General features: G+C 52.9%; 1 protein-coding gene across 10 annotated transcripts in view; it reads right to left on the reverse strand.

The window, feature by feature from the left end:
* The window catches only part of PCGF3 (polycomb group ring finger 3), a 73,795-nt gene that overhangs the window by 21,280 nt on the left and 24,989 nt on the right, over window positions 1-27,526 (reverse strand). For 6 of the 10 annotated variants that reach the window (XR_013533241.1, XR_013533239.1, XR_013533240.1 and 3 more), the window contains exons 1-6: window positions 23,233-23,375; window positions 20,781-20,898; window positions 19,612-19,708; window positions 13,526-13,581; window positions 6,773-6,883; window positions 5,716-5,804 (exon numbers count right to left, since the gene is read on the reverse strand). Coding sequence is in view for 7 of the 10 variants with exons in the window: in XM_078367766.1 (XP_078223892.1) it covers window positions 5,716-5,804; window positions 6,773-6,883; window positions 13,526-13,581; window positions 19,612-19,708; window positions 20,781-20,889 (462 nt within the window). In the remaining 3 variants the exon portion in view is untranslated. Of the gene's footprint in view, window positions 1-5,715; window positions 5,805-6,772; window positions 6,884-13,525; window positions 13,582-19,611; window positions 19,843-20,780; window positions 20,899-23,232; window positions 23,376-23,677; window positions 23,716-27,526 lie in introns of those variants that run through there. The other 4 variants (XM_078367767.1, XM_054253589.2, XM_078367765.1 and 1 more) reach the window with 3 other exon arrangements.

Consider the following 27,526-nt stretch of genomic DNA (forward strand, 5'->3'; position numbering starts at 1 on the left):
CACTAGCAGCTCAGGCTTGTAGCTCCCAGTGAAAGCGCAGAGAACGAGAGGACGCCACACTTTCAGACGAATTCTTGTTGCTCAAGGACCAGGAGATTCCCAGCGGAGGAGCCCCACGGGTGGCCAGCACTGCGGTTTTGCCGGTGCCCCGGCGCAGTGGTTCTTGGTGCAGAGTAAACAGGACTGGTTCCCCTTTTGGCCGACGTTTGGAGCTGATTGAAGAAGGGATTCCAGGAGGGAAGCCAGACGGGAGACTCCCGGACAGAAAAGCACCAAGAATCTTGATGCCGCTGCTTTAGCCGGCACAGTGGGTTGCTCAGATTTTGCCGCTGGGAATTAACTTGGACGTCCACTCAGAGACCTAATTTGAAAGTTGGTAATTACAAAGATGACAGGTGGATAAATTTACAATGATGGGAAGAAACCAGCGTAAAAAGGCTGAGAATACTCAAAATCAGAATGCCTCTCCCTCTACAGAGGATCACAGTTCCTCATCAACAGGGGAACAAGGCCTGATGGAAAACGAGTGGGTTCCAATAACAGAATTAGGCTTCAGAAGGTGGATAATGAGAAACTTCTGTGAATTAAAAGAACATGTTCTAGCCCAATGTAAAGAAACTAAGAACTTTGAAAAAAGATCTGACGAAATCCTAACGAGAATAGACAATTTAGAGAGGAATATAAGTGAATTAATGGAACTGAAGAATACTATACGAGAACGCTGAGAAGTATGCACAGGTTTTAACACTCGAATTGATCAAGCAGAAGAAAGGATATCAGAGGTCGAAGACCAACTTAATGAATTGAAACGAGAAGACAAGATCAGAGAAGAGAAAGTAAAAAGGAATGAGCAAAGTCTCCAAGAAATAAGGGACTATGTGAAAAGACCCAATTTACATTTGATAGGTGTACCTGAATGTCATGAAGAGAATGAATCCAAGCTGGAAAGTATTCTTCAGGATATTATTTAGGAAAACTTCCCTAACCTAGTAAGGTGGGACAATACTCATCTCCAGGTAATACAGAGAACACCATAAAGATATTCCTCAAGTAGAGCAACCCCAAGACACATAATTGTTAGATTCACCAGGGTTGAAATGAAGGAGAAAATTCTAAGGGCAGCTAGAGAGAAAGGTCAGGTTACCCATAAAGGGAAGCCTATCAGACTTACAGCAGATCTCTCAGCAGAAACCTTACAAGCTAGAAGAGAGTGAGGGTTAATATTCAATACCCTCAAAGAAAAGAATTTTCAACTCAGAATCTCATATCCAGCCAAACTAAGCTTCATAAATGAAGGAAAAATAAAACTTTTCACAAACAAGCAAGCACTCAGAGATTTCATCACCACCAGACCTGCTTTACAAGAGCTTCTGAAAGAAGCATTATACACAGAAAGGAACAACCAGTATCAGTCATCCCAAAAACTTACCAAAAGATAAAGGGTATCTCCATAATGAAGTATTTATAGCAACTAATGGGCAAAGTAGCCAGCATTAAATGACAATATTAAACTCACAAATATCAATATTAATCCTGAATTTAAATGGATTAAATGCCCCAATCAAAGACACAGACACGCAAACTGAATAAAAAGTCAAAACACATCAGCACTCTGTATCCAGATCCATCTCAGAAGCAAGGACACACAAAGACTCAAAATAAAAGGTTGGAGGAAGACCCACCAATCAAATGGAGAGGAAAGAAAAACAAACAACAACAAGAAAAACAGGAGTCATAACTTTCGTCTCTGACAAAATAGACTACAATAGTAACCAAGACTAAAAGAAACAAAGGACATTACATAATGATAAAAAGATCAATGCAGGCCGGGCGGTGGCTCAAGCCTGTAATCCCAGCACTTTGGGAGGCTGAGGCGGGTGGATCACGAGGTCAAGAGATCAAGACCATCCCGGTCAACATGGTGAAACCCCGTCTCTACTAAAAATACAAAAAATTAGCTGGGTACGGTGGTGTGTGCCTGTAATCCTGGCTACTCGGGAGGCTGAGGCAGGAGAATTGCCTGAACCCAGGAGGCGGAGGTTGCAGTGAGCCAAGATTGAACCATTGCACTCCAGCCTGGGTAACAAGAGCGAAACTCCATCTTGGCGGGGCGGGGGAGAAGATCAATGCAACAATAGGAGTCAATGATCATAAATATATATGTACCCAATATAGGGGCACCCAGATATATAAGGCAAGTTTTTAGTGACTTATAAAGAGACTTGGACTCCCACACTAATAGCAGGAGACTTTGACACCACATTGTTAATATTCGATGGATCAATGAGATAGAAAATTAAGAGACATTTATGATTAGAACTCAGACCTCCAACAAGTAAACTCAGTGAATATTTATAGAATTCTTCACCCCAGGTCCACAGAACATACATTTTTTTTTAGTATCACATTACACCTATTTTGAAAGTGACCACATAAATGGAAGCAAATCACTCTTCAGCACTTGCACAGCATTTCACAAATTTAAACTAAGTATTGGTTGGCTGTTTGTTATTTTCTTTCCTTATTCCTTCCTGTCTCCCCTGTTAAGCACAATCATCAGCATAAAAGAGGTTTTTAGTACCTATTTCTAGATTGTATTCCAGCCTGGGCAGTAGAGCAAGATTCCTGTTCTCTCTCCCCCTTTTCTCTTTCTTTCTTTATTTAAAAAAAGAAAGAAAGAAAAGAAACTGCTGAGGTACTGGCCGGGTGTGGTGGCTCACGCCTCTACTCCCAGCACTTGGGGAGGCCAAGGCAGGTGGATCACCTGAGGTCAGGAGTTTGAGACCAGCCCGACCAATACAGCGACACAACATCTCTACTAAAAATACAAAAACCAGCCGGGTGTGCTGGCAGGTGCCTGTAATTCCAGCTACTTGGGAGGCTGAGGCAGGAGAATCACTTGAACCCAGGAGGCAGAGGTTCCAGTGAGCCGAGATCACTCCACTGCACTCCAGCCTAGGACTCCGTCTCAAACAAACAAAAAAGAAACTGCTGCAGTCCTAGCACTGAGGTTAATCTGGGAGAAGTGGTATCTTAACACCACCCTTTCGTACAGGAACACCTGGGCATTTGAATGCAGGTTCCCTGACCACTCTCCCCTGTGCCTGACACATGCATCTAATTGCTTAACCGGCAACAGTTCATTCTAGTGGCTTTTCAGTGTCTTGGACTTTATGCAGGACAATGGCATCATCCGAGATGATGGCATTTTGGTCTCTCACGGACACAGTCTCATTTCTTTATCCCCCAGGGCATGGGCTAGGACCTCCAAAATGATGCTGAGAAACAGCTGGCAATGGGCACTTTCTTGTTTTTGATTTTGATGAGATAATGCTTCTGTTTCTGCATAAAGTATGACAACTGCTATAGATTTTAAATTAAGACACTATATTAAGGGCCGGGCACGGTGGCACACACCTGTAATCCCAGCAATTCAGGAGGTTGAGGCACAAGAATCACTGGAGCCTGGCACGTGAAGGCTGCAGTGAGCTGAGCCCATGCCACTGTGCTCCTGCCTGGGTGACACAGTGAGACTTCTCAAAAAAGAAAAGATACTGCCAGGGTCATGGCTCACGCCTGTAATCCCAGCACTTTGGGAGGCTGAGGCGGGCAGATCACAAGGTCAAGAGATCAAGACCATCCTGGCCAACATGGTGAAACCCTATCTCTATTAAAAATACAAAAATTAGGCCGGGCGCGGTGGCTCACGCGTGTAATCCCGGCACTTTGGGAGGCCGAGGCGGGTGGATCACGAGGTCAAGAGATGGAGACCATCCTGGTCAACGTGGTGAAACCCCGTCTCTATTAAAAATACAAAAAATTAGCTGGGCATGGTGGCGCGTGCCTGTAATCCCAGCTACTCAGGAGGCTGAGGCAGGAGAATTGCCTGAACCCAGGAGGCAGAGGTTGCGGTGAGCCAAGATGGCGCCATTGCACTCCAGCCTGGGTAACAAGAGCGAAACTCCGTCTCAAAAAATAAATAAATAAATAAATTAGCTGGGCATGGTGGTGGGCGCCTGAGTCCCAGCTCCTTGGGAGGCTGAGGCAGGAGAATCACTTGAACCCAGGAGGTAGAGGTTGCAGTGAGCCAAGATCATGCCACTGCACTCCAGCCTGGTGACAGAGCAAGACTCTGTCTCAGAAGAAAAAAAAAAAAAAAAAGAAAAGATACTATATTAAGCAGCTCTCAGGTTAGGGGTGGTGGCTCACGCCTGTAATCCCAGTACTTTGGGAGGCTGAAGTGGTCAGATCACCTGAGGCTAGGAGTTTGAGACCAGCCTGGCCAGCGTGGTAAAACTCCATCTCTATTAAAAATACAAAAAATAGCCAGGTGTGGTGGTGGGCGCCTGTAATTCCAGTTACTCAGGAGGCTGAGGTGGGAGAATTGCTTGAACCTGGGAGGTGGAGGCTGCAGTGAGCTGAGTGTCATTGCACTCCAGCCTGGGCAACAAGAACAAAACTCTGTCTCAAAAAAAAAAAAAAAAAAAAAAAAAAAAAAAAAAAGAAACCCAGTTCTCCAGACATGGGTATAGAATATCATCAGACTCCTTTTTTTCATTTTTTATTTTTGAGACAGTCTCACTCTGTCTCCAGGCTGGAGTGCAGTGGTGCATCTCAGATCACCACAACCTCTGTCTCCCAGGTTCAGGTGATTCTCCTGCCTCAGCCTCCTGAGCAGCTGGGACTACAGATGTGTGCCATCATGCCTGGCTAATTTTTGTGTTTTTAGTAGAGACAGGGTTTCACCATATTGTTCAGGCTGGTCTCAACCTCCGGACCTCGTGATCCACCTGCTTCGGCCTCCCAAAGTGCTGGGATTACAGGCTTGAGCCGCTGCGCCTGTCCGCATCAGACTCTTTTACTGCATCTCTGTGACCGTGTAGTTTTTTCTGTCTACATCTGGCGATACCGTAAATGTCATGAGACGAGCCCTCCTTGCTCACTCTCTTTCCTTCCAATACACTGCTGGGCTCTGCTTTCCTTCACGTAACATTCACGGATGCACAGAGATGCGCCCAGAGGAAAAGGTGCCAACAGCTCACACAAAGCTCGGCCGTGGGGCCGAGAGGTCAAAGCCTGTGCTGACCAGCCATCTTTTATACCAGCCAGGCACAACCACAAGCACAGGTTCATCTGGTAATTTTATAAAAAGAAAAAGGAAGAAATCGGGAGGAAGAAAATAGCAGCCCTTGGGTGCTGGGGTGTCACTGCTCCCTTCATCCCGAGGGAAGGTCTCTGGCATGCTCCCTCCCTTGGTGCACCTGGCACTGCGGGGTGAGCACTAATACAGGAGCATCCACAAGCCCCGCCACCCCACCTGCTCCCAGCTCCCTGGGGGAGCACTAATACAGGAGTCCTCAAGCCCCCCCAGCCTGCTTCCGGCTCCATGGGGGAGCACTAATCCAGGAGCATCCTTGAGCCCCAGTGCCCCCTACCTGCTCTCAGCTCCCTGGGCAAGCACTAATAATACAGGGGTGTCCTCGAGCCCTCCCCCAACCTGCTCCCGGCTCCCTGGACAAGTGTCCCTGAGAGAGACCCCCAACCTGCTCCCGGCTCCCTGGGCGAGTGTCCCTGAGAGAGACCCCCAACCTGCTCCCGGCTCCCTGGGCGAGTGTCCCTGAGACCCCCAACCTGCTCCCGGCTCCCTGGGCGAGTGTCCCTGAGACCCCCAACCTGCTCCCGGCTCCCTGGGCGAGTGTCCCTGAGACCCCCAACCTGCTCGTCGCTGCGGTGGTAGTCGTTGTCCTCCTCCGGCTTCTCTTCTGCAGCCTCTTTGTTTGAACTGTCGTCTGCTTTGGTTTCACCTTTTCGTACAAACAGAACATAATGCACGATGAAATCCAAACTGTTAAGCCATTTAAAAAACTCTACACTGTACTCCAAACATCATCAAAAATTCACAGTATCAGGGGACTCTGGACACCTGGAGCGGAGTAAGGGTCAAAGGAAAGCTGTCTGCAAAGTGTGTGCCGGGGTCTCCCCAGGATGTGGAACAGTGTGGGTCGGGGCAGCTGGAGCCAGTGTGGGACACAGACATGCACCGCACCCACCACATGGCCAGGCCCACCCAGAGCTGCTCAGTGCTGACCACATCCCTTCATTCCAAAAGCCTTCTCCTAAAAACCCAGTATTCTAACTCCGATATTAAAATTAAAACTTCCCCTCAGGTTAAAAGGTTCAGACAGGACTGCTTGCTTCCTAACCACCCCTCAGGGCTGCGCTTCCAGGCCCCACAAAGCTGATGGAGACAGACAGGCCCAGGCCTCCTCACCCCCCAACTGTGACGGATACACAGGGAGCCTAAAGGCTTCTTCAGAGTCCGTGTGCTCCATTAGGGAAAAAAAATGTCCTCAAGATGAGGAAATTTGTAGAGCTACGCTTGGATTTCAACATACCATGAACTTTACACAGAAACCAACCATTATTCTGCCATTTTACAGTAAAACAAGCAGTCAAGTCTCAGGAAGTTTACCTTCCACTACTTTTTCCCCAGGCCCTCCAACCTTTGTCCCCCACCTCCAGGCACTCTCGGGGGCCCTTCTGCTTTCCCCTGCTGGCCTCAGCCTCCAGGACCCCCATTTTCCCCCTCCACCCACATTCCCACTGGTGCCAGTGAGGAGAAGCACCTTGAACCCTAACCTCCCACACCCTAAGGTGCCCTCACTGCCTCTGGGAGCGCCTGTGGGAGGGCCTGGCAGACAGAGTCGGCTCTTTATGAAAGGCCCCATGCGGGGATCCCCGGATGCCCAGACAGCATGCAGGGTGCGCTCACCGTTCCGATGGGAATCTAAGTGCTGTTTTGCAGAGCAGGTCTCCCCCTTGATGTCTCCGGGCACCTCCATGCCCAGCTTGTGATAGAACTCCCTCTGCTTTCTCATTTCCGCTGCAGAAGATCAATACACAGGCTTTAACCTTACCCAGGCACGAACCCTACTGCGCTTCTGTTCATACACATCACATAAAGAGAATGGCAGATTTGCAGTATCAAGTTTGAAGGCCACTAATAAGACAGCAGCAAATGAAGACTGGGATGCTCTGAGGGCTCAGCCCGGCAGGAAGCGCAGCCCAGTACTCGCCTGCCAGCCCATGGGGGACAGGCTCGAGGCCAGGAAGCCCAGATGTGGGACAGGTATCCCCACCTCAGCTGCCACCTACGAGCGTCCGTTGTCACAAAACCCACTATCACCAGGGGCTCGATAACACTCAGCAGCTCAGCACCTCGTCAGACACCACTGCTGACCTCACGGCTGAGCCAGTGGCCTTCCTGGCCACCCGTGGCTCTGAGACCAAGCTGCCGCCAGGTTCTCCCCATGTTCTGGCTCTGCGGCAGACCCTGCCGGCTCAGAGGCACCACGGAGGAACCCCCAAGAGAGGCTTGTGGCCCGACAGCCCTGGGACCATGTGTCCACAGCTTGCAGGGAGGGCTGCTCTCAGTGGGCTCTGGTGCCACCTGGTGTCTGTGGCCATAGCCACTGGCACAAATTCCAGGGAAGAGACTGGCTGGAGGAAGACAGGCAGCTTCCTTCTCACTCACACCTGCCGTCAGGTCCCTCTAGCTCCAGGGGGCCCACATGCAGCCCCCAGTGGCCGGACCAGGGAAGGCTCTCCAAGCACAGGGGGCCCAACCCTCCAGGGATGCCCAGCAAGACGGACTTGGTAAGGGCCCTCCAAGTGTGACCTTAGGTTCACAACCACGCGACGCAGTGAAATGTGTGGTCTCAGCTCAGCAGCACACAATAGGCAGCAAAGAACAGTGAGAACAGAGCTGCTCACACCCGAGCCTGGACATCACTCTGAAAGTAGCTTGTGTGCTACATGACCAAGGAATTCTTCACCAAACTTTTTATCCTCATGTTTGTTCTCCCTACACACCATAAGCCTGGCCAGGCCAGGTAAACGCCCTGAGCATATCCCTATCTACACAGGTACCTCATACACACCGACCCTGCAGGGACCATGCCCACATGAGGCCACAAGCTTGGACAGAGGGAAGAACACCCCGAGAGCTTGGGCAAACAGGAGGGGACCCTGAGAGCCTGGGTAGAGAGAGGAGGGGGACCCTGAGAGCCAAGGGGATGGGCGCGGCTGGCCTTGGGTAGATGGAGTGCTGGACGCTCACGAGGTGAAATGCTGAAATAATCTGAGAGCAGCTTGAAAGGAAACGTTTCCCATAAATAATTGCATCCCAGTGGCCAGAACAAAGGCCTGACAGCAGGACGCTGCCCCCATCAGTCTCCAGAAGAGCCGTGACGGGAAAGTCAGAAAGGCCACACAGGTCAGTGCAAAGGAGAGAGCCCTGCGGACACAGTGGAAAACAACTCAGCTTCAGATGCTTGGCTCTTCCTGTTTCTTTTTCACCTCTAAGAATAAAAAAAGGATTAAAAATAGTGACACTCAATGTGAGGTGTATACAGGCATTGAAACATTTATTGGGGCTTGGCACGGTGGCTCCCACCTGTCATCCCAACAGTGTGGGAGGCCAAGGCAGGTGGATCACCTGAGGTCAGGAGTTTGCAACCATCCTGGCCAACATGCCGAAACTCCGTCTCTACTAAAAATACAAAAAAATAGCCAGACGTGGTGGTGCGTGCCTGTAGTCCCAGCTACTCAGGAGGCTGAGGCAGGAGAATCACTTGAACCCGGGAGGCAGAGGTTGCAATAGCTGAGATCGTGCCATTGCACTCCAGCCTGGGCAACAAAAGCAAAACCCCACCTCAAAAATAATAATTTTTTTTAAAATGAGCTTAATAGGGCCGGGTGCAGTGGCTCACGCCTGTGATCCCAGCACTTTGGGAGGCCGAGGCGGGTGGATCACAAGGTCAAGAGATCGAGACCATCCTGGTCAACATGGTGAAACCCCGTCTCTACTAAAAATACAAAAAATGAGCTGGGCGTGGTGGCGTGTGCCTGTAATCCCAGCTCCTCAGGAGGCTGAGGCAGGAGAATTGCCTGAACCCAGGAGGCGGAGGTTGTGGTGAGCTGAGATCGCGCCATTGCACTCTAGCATGGGTAACAAGAGCAAAACCCCATCTCAAAAAAATATATAAATAAATAAATAAAAATGAGCTTAATGTCTCTGGACACTGCTCTTCAGCTGCAGCAGTCCAGCCTGATTTGATGAACTCACCATTGGCGCACAGCTAACAAATCAGCCAGCCAGAAGCTGACTCTAACTAAAGCCACATCTTCCTTTCACTTCCGTAATGAAATGCTGCTGTGATGAGACGTTCCATTTTAAATTTTCAGTATCTTCTAAACACTGCTTTCTCTGAGTGGGGAACACCATGACGTGTTTAGTCTGGTGACTCCATCGCCGGCTATTTTCTCTCGGCATAGCTAGTGTCACGGATGAGGAACCCCGTGCTTTCCATCGACAATGACCGTTCAGCAACAACGTGATCCAGACCCACTGTGCACTGAAGCACAACGTGGGAGTCCACTTTTCCCCACTCCTCGTTCTGAAGTGAAGGCGGTGCAGTGCTCATAAAAACGTCCTGACACAGTGACGGTGAGTGCCGGCGCAGCTCAGAGCTGCTTAGAGCATGCAGTACATGCCTGCCGCACGCTCAGACGCACCGCAGACGGGTGCAGACAGCACAGCAGCTGAGCCAGTGCGGCCGTGCTCCGACAAGACTAAGCACCAGGAAATTTCAGTTCTTAAATTTTTACATCATAAAATACTATACTTTTGATTTTTTCCAACTATTTAAAAATGTAAAGAAACATTCTTAGCTCATGGGATCCTCTCACCTTGGCCTCCCAGAGTGTTAGGGTTACAGGCACGAGACACCATGTCCGGCCCCCACGTTTCTAAAGCAAGAGGTGACAGGCATGCTCAGGATCCGTGGAAAGAGGGCTGGTGAGTGAGTCAGCCCCACGGCCCTCACCAGGAACGGGCAGAGCCTGGCACAGCAAAAGCCATGCCACACTCACTGAGTGAAAGGAGTCCAGAGTGAGCAGAGACTGAGAACCGACGCCTTGATAAATGTCATAAAGATGTCGCCTCTACAAAGACAGGTTTCTAAAAACAATTATAAAAACAAAAAGAAATAACAAACCACTAAAAACCTAACCTCACCTCTGATCTAACAACGAATCCCTTCCAGCAAGATTTGAAGGGAAGCATCCACTACTTCGGGGGCAGGGACAGCTCCCTGGAGGGACAGCGTGGAGGGCCTGGAGCCCAGCAGGGGAGGGGGACAGTGTGGAGGGCCTGCCTGGATCCCAGGCGGAAGAGGTGGGGAGCCCTCCGGCATCTCCTCCAAAACAGACACCTGGACTCTCAATGCTGCATCCTCACAGCTAACCCGCGTTTCAGGAAGAGGCCTCTGGTCTGAGAAATCAGGTTCACCACTGTCTGCACTACACAGAAAACCAAACAAATTGCAGGTGGCCTCCATCAAGAAAACAGATGCACCGCTAAGAGTTTTAAAGTTAGAACCCTCCTTCTAAAGAGCCACAAATGACTGAAAGCTTGAGAAACCGGACAGAAAAGATGGGGGCCAGAGAGAGGGGCCAGATAGAGGAGCCTGTCAGGGAGGACGGCAGGGCACCATGCCCTGTGAATCTGGAGCACTCCAGAACCTCTCCACTTCTTCAGTGTGGAGCGGAGCTGGCAGCATCCACGCCGTATAGGAGCGTGCTAACGTGTATGTGAACGCGTGGCCTGCTCCCAGCTGGACACAGTGTGCTGCGCAAGCTGAAGTTCCACAGGAAGGCGCCACCACGCATGGGCCTGCTGGCCTGGAGACACCACTGCCCCTAGGAGGAACCTGGGCTCTCGGTCAAAGAGGTAGGGCTGCCCCAACACCCTCGTCCTGGACACAGGGACCACCTGAGAGCACAGGGTATGTGGAGGGACTGGGAGCCAGCGTGAAGACGTGCCGCTGGCCACACGGAGAACACACAAGCAAATCCGACTGCAGGGGCCGCGGAGGCAGGGAAACCAGCTTGCTGTTTCAGACACAAACGAAGGAACAATTACATATTTTCCCAGCCCTTCCTACACAAAATGGACCAAACAACAAAGTGTGTCTTTCTGGAAGCACTCCAGCTACAAATGAAGAGGAGGCTGGAACGAAGGCTGCAGCAGACCTCACTACACACCCTCCGCAGCGGCGGACGCCTGCCCTGATGGACACGCAGCAGCCGGCTTGCCAAAAACACAGCCAGAATTCGAGCAGGGTCTACTGCCACAGGGCGACCCAGGACAATGGGGGCAGAGGCAGGAGGGAACCCGATGGAGGCCCAGGAGTCAGCGGCTCTCTCTGGATCTGACTGGAATAAACAAAAACAGGCTGTGCACAGGGGCTTGCACCTGGGATCCCAGCACTCTTGGAGGCCAAGGCAGAGGGATTGTTGAGTCCAGGAGTTCCAGACCAGCCTGGGCAACACAGCAAATCCCTATCCCTACAGAAAACTAGCTGGGCATGGGAGTGCTTGCCTGTAGTTCCAGCTACCTGGCAGGCTGAGGTGGAAGAATCACTTGAGCCTGGAAGGTCGAGGCTAGTGAGCTGTGATAGCACCACTGCACTCCTGCCTGGAGTGCAGGACAGAGACCCTGTCCCTGTCTAAAAAAGATAAAGAAAGAAAGAAAGAAAACAACCCAAAAGCACAGCGTTTATGAGAATCAGAAATGTCAACGCTGAGTGGCTATTTGGTATTAAGGAATCTCCACTATTTTCCTCCACATTATGAAGGTATTGTGGTTATGAGCTTTAAGAACCTTTATCTTTTGGGGATATACACTGCAGCCTCTTAAACGGCCACGGAGCGAGGCTGAGGGAGCGGCAGCAAGACTGGCCACGCCAGGAAACTGCTGGCGGGGGTCACAAAAACTCGGGGTTCCTGTCTTGATCCCGCCACTTCCACGTGTCTGAAACATTTTTTTTTTTTTTTTTGAGACAGAGTCTCTGTCGCCAGGCTGGCGTACAGTGGCACGATCTAGGCTCATGAGAACCTCTGCCTTCCAGGTTCAAGCAATTCTCCGGCCTCAGCCTCCAGAGTAGCTCGGATTACAGGCATGCACCACCACGCCTGGCTCATTTTTGTATTTTTAGTAGAGACGGGGTTCCACTATGTTGGCCAGGCTGGTCTCAATCTCTTGACCTCGTGATCCGCCCACCTCAGCCTCCCAAAGTGCTAGGATTACAACAGGCGTGAGCCACTGAGCCCGGCCACAAGCATTTCTTAAGGTGTCAGCATTTTATTCCAATGTATCCTTTGCCTTTACCCAAGACCAAAAAACTTTCAGTTATTAAAAGGCTAATTGTTTCTATCTACATTTACTCGGGAATCTAAATTCCTCCTGCATGCGTGAACTCTGTGAGTAGGAAAACGAGCTTCTAACAGCATTATTCTCTGGGTCATGCATTACAACAGATCTGGCATATTCAGTTGCATTCTGAATTCCAACCCTCTTCTGAGATACAGTGAGAACCAGCCCAAGTGGATTCTTAGCTTCTGCATCTGCCTCTGAAAGGTCTGATGAGCAGAATGCCAGGCCAGCCCACGTGGTAGTGACCCAGCCCCTCCCCAGCTCCTCGCTCCCGGTCACCAGCGGAGGGCTGCCGTCACTACCACGACCACCGCCACCACCACGAGAGCATCAGGAGCCGGGAGCTTTCAGCTCCTCCTTCCCAGTCACCAGCAAAGAGCTGCCACCACCATCACCACCACCTCCACGAGAGCATCAGGAGCCGGGAGCTTTGAGTAGAGCGATTCCTAAGCAACTGATTTCCACCTTCAGGATACAGTACTAGTTGGTATTTCTTTGAATTCAAATGAAATGCGACTTTACAGTGAAGTTTTTTTTTTTTTTTTTTTAAGAGACAGGGTCTGGAGTGCAGTGGCTATTCACAGGTGCAATCCCACTACTGATCAGCATGGGAGTTTTGACACGCTCCGTTTCCGACCTGGGCCGGTTCACCCCTCCTCCTTAGGCCGCCTGGTGGTCCCCCGCCCCTGGAGCTCACCACATCAATGCCAAACTTAGTACGGACACCCAATCAGTCTAGTGCACTACAGCCCAGAACTCCTGGGCTCAAGCAATCCTCCCACCTCAGCCTCCTGAGTAGCTGGGACTACAGGCACTCACCACCATGCCAGCTATGGTGAAGTTTTTCTAGGAACACCAGCTAGAATGCCTTAGAGGGGCTACAGCTGCTCCTCTGGTGTTGGGGACGCTGCCGCTGTGGGATGGGGGGGGCCGGGACAGGAGGTGGGGCCCAGGAAGAACCTCCTTCCCGGTCACTAGCGGGCTCGGAGCTGCATTGAGCTGGGGTGTCCCATGCACTTAACTTGCTGCAGGAATAAAGAGAAGGGGTTGAAAAAGACATCTGCACGTCTTAGACAGACAAAAGAAGAAAGGAGCCAAGGAGATGCAGACGGCTGAGAGCAGGGCTGAGAAGACGGGTGACGCGGCCAAAAGGAAAGGGCCTTCCGTCCGAGAACCAAACTTCCAGGTGGGCAGGGACCGCCGAGGCAGGCTGCGACCTCACAGAACAGGGAGGCGCCAGACACTCACCTTCTTGGAGGCCTGGTACCAATTTGTAAACAATGTCTTGCATGGTTCTGTCATGACTGGCAAAAGAACAGAAAGGTGGAGTTAGCTAGAAATGTGAATGCTACAACTCCTGTACATTTTCCATTTAACAGTATCAAAGTCAGAATCACAAGTCTGGAGCTTTGCTGGAGGTTTACTTCCAGTTTACAAATGAAAAAATGTTTGCATCACCAGAAGCTCTGCATGACTTCAATTAATGCTTCATTTAATTTGGGCTCGGGCTGCTTATGAACATTTCAAATGACAGATAAGGTTACTCTGGGAACCCATGCCCCTGTCTGCCAGACACCCCACGTTCCTCTGTCTGCTGGACAGCCCACATTCCCCGCATCCCGTGCGCTCAGGGGACACCGTCCCAGCAGACACCCAGGTTTGCCGTGTCCCATGCATTCAGTGGACACTGTGCCTGTGACACCCCAGATTCCCTGAGTCCTGTATTCTCAGGAGGCACCATCCCAGCAGACGCCCCAGGTTCCCTGCGTCCTATATGCTTAGGGGAGACCATCCCAGCAGACACTCCAGGTTCCCTGCGTTCCATGCACTCAGGGGACACCGTCCCTGTGACACCCCAGGTTCCCTGCATCCCATGCGCTCAGGGGACACTGTCCCTGTGACACTCCAGGTTCCCTGCATCCCATGCGCTCAGGGGACACTGTCCCTGTGACACCCCAGGTTCCCTCCGTCCCATATGCTCAGGGGAGACCATCCCAGCAGACACTCCAGGTTCCCTGCGTTCCATGCACTCAGGGGACACCGTCCCTGGGACACTCCAGGTTCCCTGCGTCCTGTGCACTCAGGGCACACCGTCCCTGTGACACCCCAGGTTCCCTGCATCCCATGCGCTCAGGGGACACCGTCCCTGGGACACTCCAGGTTCCCTGCGTCCTGTGCACTCAGGGCACACCGTCCCTGTGACACCTCAGGTTCCCCGTGTCCTGTATGCTCAGGGGACACCATCCCTGTGACACTCCAGGTTCCCGAGTCCCACGTGCTCAGGGGACACTGTCTGTGCCCCTCCCACTGAATGCTTCCTGGGGCCTCCTGGTCTTTGTGGGATTTCCACTGAACAGAGGGTTTTCTAGAATGTTTCCAAATAACGTAAAGAAAAGTCGGCCATGCACAGTGGCTCATCCTGTAATCTCAGCACTTTGGGAGTCTGAGGCGGGCAGATCATGAGGTCAGGAGATGAGACCATCCTGGCCAACATGGTGAAATCCCGTCTCTACTAAAAATGCAAAAAGTCAGCCAGGCATGGTGGTATGCACCAGCTACTCGGAAGGCTGAGGCAGGGGAACTGCTTGAACCCAGGAGGCGGAGGTTGCAGTGAGGTGAAATTGCACCTCTGTACTCCAGCCTGGCAATAGAACAAGACTGTGTCTCAAAAAAAAAAAAAAAAAAAAAAAAAAAAAAATTAAAGAGAAGTCCATAAGGGCCAGGCACATTGGCTCACGCCTGTAATCCCAGCACTTTGGGAGACTGAGGCAGGCAGACCACCTGAGGTCAGGAGTTTGAGACCAGCCTGGCAAACATGGTGAAACCCTCTCTCTACTAAAAATAAAAAAATTAGCCAGGTGTGGTGGCGTGCACCTGTAGTCCCAGCTACTCGGGAGGCTGAGGCAAGATAATTGCTTAAACCCAGGAGGCGGAGGTTGCGGTGAGCCAAGATGGCACCACTGCACTCCAGCCTGGGTAACAAGATCAAGACTCTGACCCCTCCACCCGCCCCAAAACAAGTCTGTAAGATAAGGCCCTTCCTGTGATCTTTATCATCTATCCATCAAGGTTTTCTGAAAACATTATGTAAGCATGATATTTAAAATACAGTTACCACTTCAGTATGCTATTCTTTTCTTCTTTTTTGAGACACGGTCTCCTTCTGTCACTCAGGCTGGAGTGCAGTGATCTTGGCTCACTGTAACCTCTGCCTCCTGGGCTCAATTGATCCTCCCACCTCTACCTCCTGAGTAGTTGAGACCACAGACGCTGCCATGACATCCAGCTAATTTTTTAATTTTAATTTTTTTTTGTACATATGTGGGGTTTTGCCCTGTTGCCCAGAATGGTTTCAAACTCCTGGGCTCAAGTAATTCATCCACCTGGGCCTTCCAAAGTGTCAGAAATCCAGGTGTGAGCCACTGAGCCCAGCTGAGTATCCTATTTTTTGTTTTGTTTTAAACGGAGTCTCACTCTGTTGCCCAGGCTGAAGTGCAGTGGTGTGATTTCGGCTCAATGGAACCTCCGCCTTCTAGGTTCAATCGATTCTCATGCCTCAGTCTCCCAAGTAGCTGAGATTACAGGCGCACACCACCACGTCCAGCTAATTTTTGTATTTTTAGTAAAGATGGGATTTTACCTTGTTGGCCAGGCTGGTCTTGAACTCCTGACCTCAGATGATCTGCCCGCCTCGGCCTCCCAATGTGCTGGGATTACAGGTGTGACCCACCGCTCCTGGCCATTATATGCTATTTTTTTTTTTTTTTGAGATAGAGTTTAGCTCTAGTTGCCCAGGCTGCAGTGCAATGGCATGATCTCGGCTCACTGCAACCTCTGCCTCCCAGGTTCAAGCAATTCCCCTGCCTCAGCATCCTGAGTAGCTTGGATTTTACAGGCATGTGCCATCATGCTCAGTTAATTTTGTATTTTTAGTGAAAATGGGTTTCTCCATGTTGGTCAGGCTGGTCTCAAACTCCCAACCTTAGGTGATCTGCCGGCCTGGCTTCCCAAAGTGCTGGGATTACAGGTGTGAGCCACCACGACTAGCCACTATTTTTAAACATAAACTGCAATTATGGGCCAGGCATGGCGGGTCACGCCCACCATACAGCACTTTAGAGGCCAAGGCAGGAGTATTGCTTGAGTGCAGAAGGTTGGGGCTACAGTGAGTGGGACTGTGCCATTGCATGCCAGCCTGGGTTGCCAGAGCAAGATCCAGTTTAAAAAAAAAAAAGGAATTGTTTTCCTTTGTTGAGTAAAAGGTGCTAAGGAATTTCTTAACTTTCAAATGAATTTAAATTCTAAACATCACTCTTTAAAAAGAAAATCATATGTGCCAGATTAGTAATCTCCAAATAACTGAGGAAGGACCAGTAGCCACTGGTCCATTATAAGGTGCAGTAGCCGCTCACGGGCCCAGTCATGCCACAGGCGTAGTGACCAAGTCCTGCCAGACACCGCTCCGTTTCCGGGAAGGACCATGAGTTCCCACAGCCACCAGGCTCAGAGTCTCTGCCAGCCCCAGCCTGTGGAGTGGCGACGAGCAGGCCTTGGCCTCAGCCCATGCGGGCAGGCACATCTCCCTCACAAGCACGTGGTACCTAGGTGCCACACAGACACGCCACAGGCTCTGTGGCCCTCAGCGCCCACGCCACCCAAACTGGCCTTCTCTAAAGTGCGTCTGATCCCTGAGGAGAAGACGCTGCGCCTCTAGGACCTGGGTGACCACGGCCAGGTTTCACCCACAGCAGGACCCACAGGGCCCTACATTAGGGGCTGCTCAGAGCCACTCCCTGCCCTGAGAGGCGCCAAGACTCCACGGGGCCTCATCCCAGGGACACTGTGAGCCGCAGACACACACACCACAGGGGTGCATCCAAGGGGCGGGCACACACTGGTCCCAGGGTAGGAAGCTGGAGAAACATGGACCAAGCTGTACTGTCACTGGTAGGCAGACGTGGGCAGCCTGAGGGAGGGCGTCTGGACACTGCATTTGGTAACCGTGGCTGTCACTCCTCTGCAAGGCTTTGAGCTGCTGCTGTGCCGCTTCAGACTCTGCATGCAACTTGAAAAGGGAGAAACAAGGCTGGGCACAGTGGCTCATATCTGGAATCCCAGCACTGTGGGAGGCTGAGGCGGGCAGATCACCTGAGGTGGGGAGTTTGAGACCAGTCTGGCCATCACGGGGAAACCCCGTCTCTACTAAAAATATAAAAATTAGCTGGGCATGGTGGCAGGCACCTGTAATCCCAGCTACTCAGGAGGCTGAGGCAGGAGAATTGCGTGAACCCAGGAGGCTTGAGACTGCACCACTGCACTCCAGCCTGGGCAACAACAGCAAAACTCCGTCTCAAAACAAATAAATTAATTAATTAAAATAAAAGGAAAAAACAAACACATCTGCCTTTCCTTCTTCAAAATTTGTCTTCAGAATTCTCTCTCCTACCCTCTGTGGTGTGAGGAGCCTTTCCCTTCTTTTGGACCGATCCTCAAATCTGTGTGAGAACCACACACTCCACCTGGCTGGCCCCTTGGCCTTCTACTGACACCCAGGCCAGAGCTGCCCTCTCCAGAAACAGTGGCTGGCCCAGGGGTAAGTCCACATACTGTGGCCTGGGAATGCCCACACTCAAACAGACACCTGGGGCACTCACCCACGTACTGTGGCCTGGGAATGCCCACACTCACATGGACGCCTGGGGGCACTCATCCATCCACAGTACTATGGCCTGGGAACACCCACACTCAACACAGATGCCTGGGAGCACTCACCCACGTATTGTGGCCTGGAACGCCCACACTCAAACAGACACCTGAGGCATTCACCCACTTACTGTGGCCTGGGAACACCCACACTCACACAGACACCTGGGGCACTCACCCACGGATTGTGGCCTGGGAATGTCCACACTCACACAGACACCTGGGGTACTCACCCATGTACTGTGGCTTGGGAATGTCCACACTCACGGATGCCTGGGGGTACTCATCCATCCACAATACTATGGCCTGGGGACACCCACACTCACACAGATGCCTGGGAGCACTCACCCACATACTGTGGCCTGGAACGCCCACACTCAGACAGATGCCTGGGGACACTCAGCCACATACTACAGCCTGGGAATGCCCAGGCTCACATGAACACCTGGGGGCACTCAACCATGTACTGTGGTCTGGAACTTGCACACTCACACAGACACCTGGGGACACTCAGCCACGTACTTTTGCCTGGGAATGCCCATACTCATATGAACCCCTGGGGCACTCACCCACATACTGTGGCCTGGGAACACCCACACTCACATGGACACGTGGGGGCACACCCACATACTGTGGCTGTAATACCCACACTCACACAGACGCCTGGGGCACTCACCCACGTACTGTGGCCTGGGAACGCCCACACTCACATGGACACGTGGGGGCACACCCACATACTGTGGCTGTAATACCCACACTCACACAGACGCCTGGGGCACTCACCCACGTACTGTGGCCTGGGAACACCCACACTCACATGGACACCTGGGGCGCTCACCCACGTACTGTGGCCTGGGAACACCCACACTCACACGGACACCTGGGGCGTTCACCCACATCCTGAGGCCTGGAACACCCACACTCATATGGACGCCTGGGGCACTCACCCACGTACTGTGGCCTGGAACACCCACACTCACACGGACGCCTGGGGCACTCAGCCATGTACTGTGGCCTGGGAACACCCACACTCACACGGACACCTGGGGCGCTCACCCACATCCTGAGGCCTGGAACATTCACATTCACACGGACACCTGGGGCGCTCACCCACATCCTGAGGCCTGGAACATTCACACTCACACGGACACCTGGGGCGCTCACCCACATCCTGAGGCCTGGAACACCCACACTCACACGGACGCCTGGGGCACTCAGCCATGTACTGTGGCCTGGGAACACCCACACTCACACGGACACCTGGGGCGCTCACCCACATCCTGAGGCCTGGAACACCCACACTCACACGGACGCCTGGGGCACTCAGCCATGTACTGTGGCCTGGGAACACCCACACTCACACGGACACCTGGGGCGCTCACCCACATCCTGAGGCCTGGAACACCCACACTCACACGGACACCTGGGGCACTCACCCACATCCTGAGGCCTGGAACACCCACACTCACACGGACACCTGGGGCGCTCACCCACATCCTGAGGCCTGGAACGCCCACACTCACATGGACACCTGGGGCGCTCACCCACATCCTGAGGCCTGGAACGCCCACACTCACACGGACGCCTGGGGCGCTCACCCACATCCTGAGGCCTGGAACACCCACACTCACCCGATGTACTGTAGCGGGTGGCTCTGGTGGATCACGATCCTGCAGGTGGGGCAGGTGTTGTTCTCCTCCAGGTACTTCACCAGGCAGCTCCTGCAGACTGTCATCAAAGCACAGGTTGTTACGAGTCCAGAGCCAGGGTGCCCACCCCTCCCACGTGCTTGGCTGAACGTGGCGTCTCTGAGCCCATTTCGTGAAGACGCTTGTTGCTGTTCTCCTTGTGGCTCTTGGCTTCTGAAAGGAAACATCTTGCCGTTCAGGTCTCAGGAGCAATGAGACAGTTTTAACTGTCCAGTCAAGGGGCTTCCTCAAAGAGGCAGGGTTGGGTTAGGAATTAAAAGTGGGAAGGAAAACTTAGAATGGGGAGATGAAGATCAGAGGCGAGAGAGCTGTGGGTCATCAGAACCTGGGCTGACACTAAGAACTTCACAATGCTTTGTCCTAAAAGATCACATTGTCTTCTAGGTACAGCCAGTAAAATCAAATGAAAATAACCTAACAGAAAATATGCTCACCAATATATAAAAATACAATTAATGTTAAAGTCAAAATTCTATTAAATTGGCAAATATTTTATTTTCCAAAGTGAGAAATACAGAAATATCACGTGCAAGTGCTCACTTCATTTTAAAGATCCTGTTTAAACAAAATGTTCCTCAGCTATCAAGAGACACACACAGCGGTTGTCCACACCAGCAGGGCCACCAGCCACGGGCCTCATGTTAGCAGAAGAACTGAGCCTAAGCCTGACTGATATGCCTGCTCACCAGATGCAGCCAGTTAGAGACACCCAGGCCCAGCCCAGTCCAGAGTCCTCTGACACCAAAGCACAGGCTCAGCAGGTGTGAGGAACATGCTGGTAGACTCCTCTTTGAAGGATTTAAGGAAGTCCTTTGGAGACTGAGACACTGCCAGCAGTGAGTGCGTATCACAGCTACTGACCTTGCTGCTCACTCTCCTAAGTAAGGCCACATCTGCTCTGAAACCACCCACAGGACCTTTAACGCAAATGCCTTTTCTGACTTATCCTCAGATCATCTCTGCTCCTGGTCCTGGGTCCTGTTGCTGCCTGGGCTTGAGCTAAAAGCTTGTGGTAAAACAAAAGCCAAGGTTCTGAGGAGCACACGTCTGGGAAGGGCCCACCCTCCCTGGGTGGCCCATGGGGCACATACAGGTGTGCAGGCACTCGGTCACCGTGGTGGCATCGATGAGGTACCCGCTGCACAGGCGGCAGGTGATGTGGGCGTTGATGTCCCACAGCTTGATCTTCCTGGTCAACATCTTTGGCTTCTGCAAGAGCAAATGCCATTAATTAACACCTGAAACTCTCTGATGCCTTTCGTCGTCGGCCTAGTTCTGAGGTCCTCCAGGGAGGATGGTGCGAACTGAGGCCTGGGCGGCAGGAGCCTCTCAGGCTCCCATGTGCAGAGCACAGTCAGCAATCCAGTGTCCAGTGTCTGTGTGCACTGGGACGAGCCCACCTCTTCAAAGCTTCCCTCTGTGCCCAACACTGCCTCCTCTCCTGCAGCGAGGACAGAGGAGGGTCCATAAAGCTGCAGACACACAGGATGGGGGCGGGGCAGGTGGACCTGTGGGCGTCTGTCCTCTGTGAAAGCGGAGGGAGCAGAAAGAGCCCGCCAGGGGAGAGCTGCCAGATGTGATGAGGATGGGCAGGCTCTGGACACCGGGAGCCTCGAGGGTATCACAGCGAGGCCCTGGGACCCAGTTTAGCGTCGGGGGTGTGTGCTGTGCCCTTCCTCCCCACTTATTTCCGGGGCCAGTTCGGCTTCTACGGTGTCTTCTGAGACTGTGACTCCCAGAGCCTGAGGTGGCGCTGGGCAGGGGCTGCATCCACCAGGGCCCTCCCTACCCTTGCAGGGCAGGCACAAGGCCAGGTGACAGCGGCTGGCACTGTACTGAGAGCCGCTGAAGCTGCTCCCCTCCCACCAGGCCTGCGCCCTCAGGGAGGTGACCCCCCCATGTCATCACACGCCCGGGCAGAGCCTGATTTGCTCCTGTGCTCAAGGCAGAAGAGCAGGGCCGCGGCATGTAGGAGGTGGGCGGGACTTAGCTTGCCCACAGTGCACCCTGATACTAGGAGTTCCTTCCCCACACCTTTCCCCAGGGCAGCAGCAGGTGCGTGTTCCTCAGTGGGCATGGAAAACTGAGACCCAACTGCTATATTCGCTACGCCACTTTCACCACTGCCACCAACAAGCCCAGCTAGAGCTCTGCTGAGCCTGACACCACCCGTCACAGGTGCGCCCAAGGCTTCAGCTGCCTTCCCTCCCATGCAGCAGCCAAGTGCTGGCTCATCCAAGGCCTAGGTGTCTGGGGGTGAGGCCTGTCCTGACCACTCAGCCACCACCTTCACGCCTGCTGTCCCAACCTGGTCACTGAGACTTCCAAAGTCAAATCTTCCCCTCCTCCTCCCTATGGGGCTGTGGGGTTTGGGGGCCCTGATGTGCATTGAGGATATGGGAGCCTGCCTGGGAGGGGAGGAGAGGGGAGGGGAGGGGAGGGAAGGGGAGAAGGAGGTAGGGGAAGGGCAGGTGGAGGGAAAGGGAGGGGAAGTGGGGGGGGAGGGGAGGGGGAGGGAGGGGATACGAGAGGGAGAGACGGGATGGGGAGACGGGGGAGGGGGAGGGGGAAGAGAGGGAAGAGGGGGAGGGGGAGGGGAAGAGGGGGAGGGGAGGGGGAAGAGAGGGAGAGGGAGGGGAAAGGGGGAAGAGGAGATGGGAAGGGGGAGGGGGAGGGGAGAGGGGGAGGTAAGGGGAGGAGGAGGGAGGAGGAGGAAGGAGAAGGGCAGAGGAGGGGAAGTTGAGGGGGAGGGGAAGTTGAGGGGACAGGGGAGGGGACGGGGGAGGAGGAAGGAGACGGGGGGCGGAGGGAGGTGACGGGGGGGCGGAGGGAGGAGACGTGGGGCGGAGAGGGGAGGGAGGTAGGGGGGGTAGGGGGAAGAGGGAGATAGGGGGAGGAAAGCGGATGGGGGAGGAAAGCAGGAGAGAGGAGGGGAAGGAGAGGGGAAGGGGAGGGGAAGGGGAGCCCCACCCTTCTCCCCTGAGGACCACGCCCACCCTGGAGGGGATGGGAGCCCCCAGCCTGCACTGAGGACCATGCTCACCTGGAAGGGGGAGCCCTGCCCTGCTCCCCTGAGGACCACACCCACCCAGGAGGGGAGCCCCATCCTGCACCCCAAGGACCACATCCACCTGGGTGGGGGAGCCCCACCCTACACCTCTGATGACCACACCCACCCAAGAGGAGATGGGAGATGCACCCTGCACCCTGCACCCCTGAGGACCTCCCTGCAGGGTGCTGGTCAAGGGCCTCAACTCACTGGGCAGTGGCCCCATGCTCAGTCCCTATGCAGCACAGCTCCTCCATGACCGCCACCTGGGGAGTGCCCAGGTGAACCAGTGATGGAAGGAAGCCAGGCCTCTGTACCCCATGCTGTGTCAAGGCCTAGGCCCCCACAGCTGGCTGGACCTTGGACTCTCACAGGAGGGGCCAGGAAAATCAGCAGCGAACCGTGAATGCTGCACTGTGTCCAGAACTGCAGCTGCTTGTGATCACCCACCCTCCCCAACCAGCAGGCCCCACGTGGGAGGGCTCGGGCCTCACCTCCGCTAGACGTCCGCGTGTCCGCCCCTCTGCCGGGGCATGGAGGCTTCAGGCCAGCACTCCCACGCAATGCTGCCTCCCAGTTCGGCTCGTGGGCTCACCTCTGCACCTTGCTTCCGGCCCTGGCTCCTTTTCCATTTTCTAGCACAGAAATGGCACCTGTTACTTCACTTCCCACCATGGATGCCACAACCTCGCTGTTCCTGCTAGAACTTACAACCAAGACCTACCCAACACAGGGTGGAGTGTAGTCACTCAGAGGCACTGGCCAGGAGAGAAACTAGGGAGGCAGTCACAGGCCCAGCCTATCCTCAGGGCCTGCGTTTTAGAGGTGCTGCGAGGAATGGCTGCTTGCTACAGCGACCACACACACAAAGTGTGGTCCCCGCAAGGTCAGACAGTTCACTGCATGGAAAGAGGAAGTAAGTTGGCTTACGGGCATTACCTGAGCACGACACTCGGGTCCCTGCTACATCGTGAAGCCTGCGGAGAAAAAGCACAACAGGGTGTTACCTGGGGGCCAAAGATGGACGTCCCCCACCCTACCCGCGGTGCCAAGCCTGGCTCGGTTACACTGGTCTGTTCCTTTACTTGCTTAAAACAACCAAAAGTTCTTCAGGGACTGTGAAGACCTGCCCAAAGCTCGAACACCTGCCTGAGGCTCACGGACCTGCCCGAGGCTCGCACACCTGCCAGCGGCTCATGGACCTGCCCGAGGCTCGAACACCTGCCTGAGGCTCACGGACCTGTCCGAGGCTCGAACACCCACCCGAGGCTCACGGACCTGCCCGAGGCTCGCACACCTGCCAGCGGCTCATGGACCTGCCCGAGGCTCGAACACCTGCCTGAGGCTCATGGACCTGTCCGAGGCTCGAACACCCACCCGAGGCTCACGGACCTGCCCGAGGCTCGCACACCTGCCAGCGGCTCATGGACCTGCCCGAGGCTCGAACACCTGCCAGAGGCTCACGGACCTGCCCGAGGCTCGAACACCTGCCCGAGGCTCATGGACCTGCCTGAGGCTCGCACACCTGCACACAGCTCGAAGATCTGTCTGCAAGGGTGTCTGTGCAGGTACTGGGCCCTGTGTTGGGCTCAGCAGGGATGAGGACACATGTGTTCTGTCAGGGAGAGGACATGGTACACGCAGCGCTCAGTTGGGGCCAGGGAGGGTGTCTAGGGCTGCAGACAGGCAAAGGGGGCAGGGGAGGAACACAGCCCCCTACCTGAAAGACAAGAAACAGGTGCCACAGGACTGAGGGGACCATGCGGTGACCCTGCCTCAGTGATGGGGCACCAGAGCGACTGCCATGCTGGGAGGGCTTTCCTGGGAATCTTGTTGGCGGCCCCCAACGTTCCTGTCTGAGCTGGGGAACTTCGGTGACCCCCCCATGTTCCTGTCTGAGCTGGGGAACCTCGGCACCCCTCCCACATTCTTGTCTGAGCTGGGGAACCTGGGTGGCCCCCCCACTATGTTCCTGTCTGAGCTGGGGAACCTGGGTGGCCCCCCCACCGTGTTCCTGTCTGAGCTGGGGACACAGGTGGGAAGAGAGGGCCTTGGCCAGCTGGCTGGAGTCAGACCGGGGAAAGTGTGGGGGCCGAGATGACGTACAATGTCTGTGGTTTAATGACGGTGATTAAATACTTTCATGGTCTTCATGTTATATCCAATTTTTATCATTTCTACTCTTGACTGTATTTTTTATTAACTCGTCTTTGATGCTCAATTAACTTTTACATAAAAAGGGAGGAAGGAGGGAAAGAGCAGAATTAGTCTTCCCAGGCAAGTATAATGGGAGATCAGCAGGCATGTCTGAGGCACTTGAGGCAGGTAGAAGAGAAGCAAGATGAAGAGAATGAAGCCAGGCTTCCAGAACCTTCCACAACACTGGAGGCTTCCATATCTCCACTGAACAACAGCTCAGCCGCCGACCACACATGGCGTGGAGCATCTGAACTGTGGCTTATGGGACTCAAGAATCACATTATTATTTTTTATTTTTTTGAGACAGGGTCTTGCTATGTCACCGAAGCTGGAGTGCAGTGGCGCGATCTTGGCTCACTGCAGCCTCTACCTCCTGGGCTCGAGCAATCCTCCCACCTCAGCCTCCCAAGTAGCTGAGATGACAAGCATGCGCCACCACACCTAGCTAATTTTTCTATTTTTACTAGAGACAGGGTCTCACTCTGTCATCCAGGCTGGCCTCGAACTCCTGGGCTCAAGTGATCCTCCCACCTCAGCCTCCCAAAGTACTGAGATCACAAGTGTGAGCCACCGTGCCCAGCCCAAATTTTTAATTGTATTTAATTCTAATTAAACTGTGGCCAGTTGTTCCTGTGTTGGCTGGCACAGCTGGTGGCTCCTGACAGGAGTTCTTGGACTTCAGTGAAACACAGACACAGACCTGGAGCCAGCATTCTAATGGAGGAAGAGAGACAATACATCACAAACAAACAGGTCTATTGGTGAGTATGTCAGAAGGTGACACACACACAGCCATCCCTTGGTATCCTCTGAGAACTAGTTCCAGGATGCCTCTCTGATACCAAAATCCACAGGTGCTTAAGTCCTGGACGTGAGATGGCATCGAGTCTGCACAGAAGCTGTGCACACCACCCACCCCCGCTCTACAGCACCCCCAGATTACAACGCGTCCCCCACCCCCAACTCTACAACACCCCCAGATTACTTAAAACACACCCCCTACCCCCCAACTCTACAGAACCCCCAGATTACAACACGAATACACTGCAAACGCTATAGCAATACTTATTCTACTGTATTTTTAAGATTTGTATTATTATTGTTGGATTGTTATTTTTATTTTATTTTAATTTTCATTTTTTTAAAGGCAGGGTTTCACCACATTGGTCAGGCTGGTCTCAAACTCCTGACCTCAGATGATCCACCTGCCTCAGCCTCCCAAAGTGCTGGGATTACAGGCGTGAGCCACCACGCCTGGGTGATTGCTAAAAACATTTTCTAAACATTGCTAAACATGAAAATCTTTAGTTTTGGTTCCTAAACATTTTCAGTCTGTGCTGGCTGGACCCCTGGATTCAGGGGGAGGGCCATGCACTGTTAAATCAGCTGCACCTAAAGCAGGTGACTCTGAGCACAAGCAGGATATTATGAACTTGAAGCCAATAAAATGGAAAGTTCATGTGAAACTGGTAAGTTCCTAGAACAGTAATACACAGGCATTGAGGCCAGCAGAGAAAACCCAGGAAGTTCCAGAACCTTAAGGGAGCCAGGTCAGTGGCCAGAAAGTCCCTTCCAAGACAGCCCCAGGCCGAGGAGGGCTCCAGGTGGCTTTACCAGACACTCAGCGCACAAACAATTCAGTCCCGAACTCTTCTCAGAGAACTGAAAAGACAGCCTTCCCAAACTTACGCTATGGACCTGAGAGAACCAAACCCTGACAAGGGCAGACAGAGCACCGAACGTTAATCTCATCAGGAAACACAGGTGATAACCCAAAGAAAAAGTAGTCATCCTTATCTTGCAATATACAAAATGATAATCATGCTTGACAAACTCAGATTCCTAGAAAACAAAGTAGGCTTAATGCATATGAAAAAGATACAATTTATGACAAAAGATATAAGGAGAAAAATCACATGATCTTCCCAGCAGGTACATAAAAATTATTTGGCAAAAATCATTGTCCATTCGTGATTAAAAAACAAAAACTCTTAGCAAACTAAGAGAAGGAAATACCTTTAACCAAATAAGTTTTCTGTTGAAGACACTCAGCTGGGTGTGGTGCCTCATGCCCGTAATCCCAGCACGTTGGGAGGCTGAGGCGGTCGGATCACATGAGATCAGGAGTTGGAGACCAGCCTGGCCAACATGGTGAAACCCCGTCTCTACCACAAATACAAAAAATTAGCTGGGTGTGGTGGTGAGTGCCAGAGGTTCCAGCTACTCAGGAGGCTGAGGCAGGAGAATCACTTGAACCTGGGAGGCGAAGGCTGCACACTCCAGCCTGGAGGACAGAGTGACTCCATCTCAAAAAAAAAAAAGACACTGGCTAACACACACATCCTCTCAAAGTCTTACACAAGAACGTTCAAAGCAGCCTTTTTCCTAATAGCGCCAAACTGGAAACCACCACCTAGACCATCGGGAGGAGGATGGGTAAACACAGCATGACCCCTCCCCAAGCAGACAGTTTCGGCAGTGAAGTGAACAAAGACTTACACGATGGCTTGGGGGAGGGGCAGACGCAGGTGCGCACACATGTTCCCACACGCTACGCAATTCCAGAGGCGAGGACGCAGGCAGGGCGCC

The sequence above is a fragment of the Callithrix jacchus genome, chromosome 3 (assembly GCF_049354715.1).
Source record: "Callithrix jacchus isolate 240 chromosome 3, calJac240_pri, whole genome shotgun sequence".
Classification (NCBI taxonomy): Eukaryota; Metazoa; Chordata; class Mammalia; order Primates; family Cebidae; genus Callithrix; species Callithrix jacchus.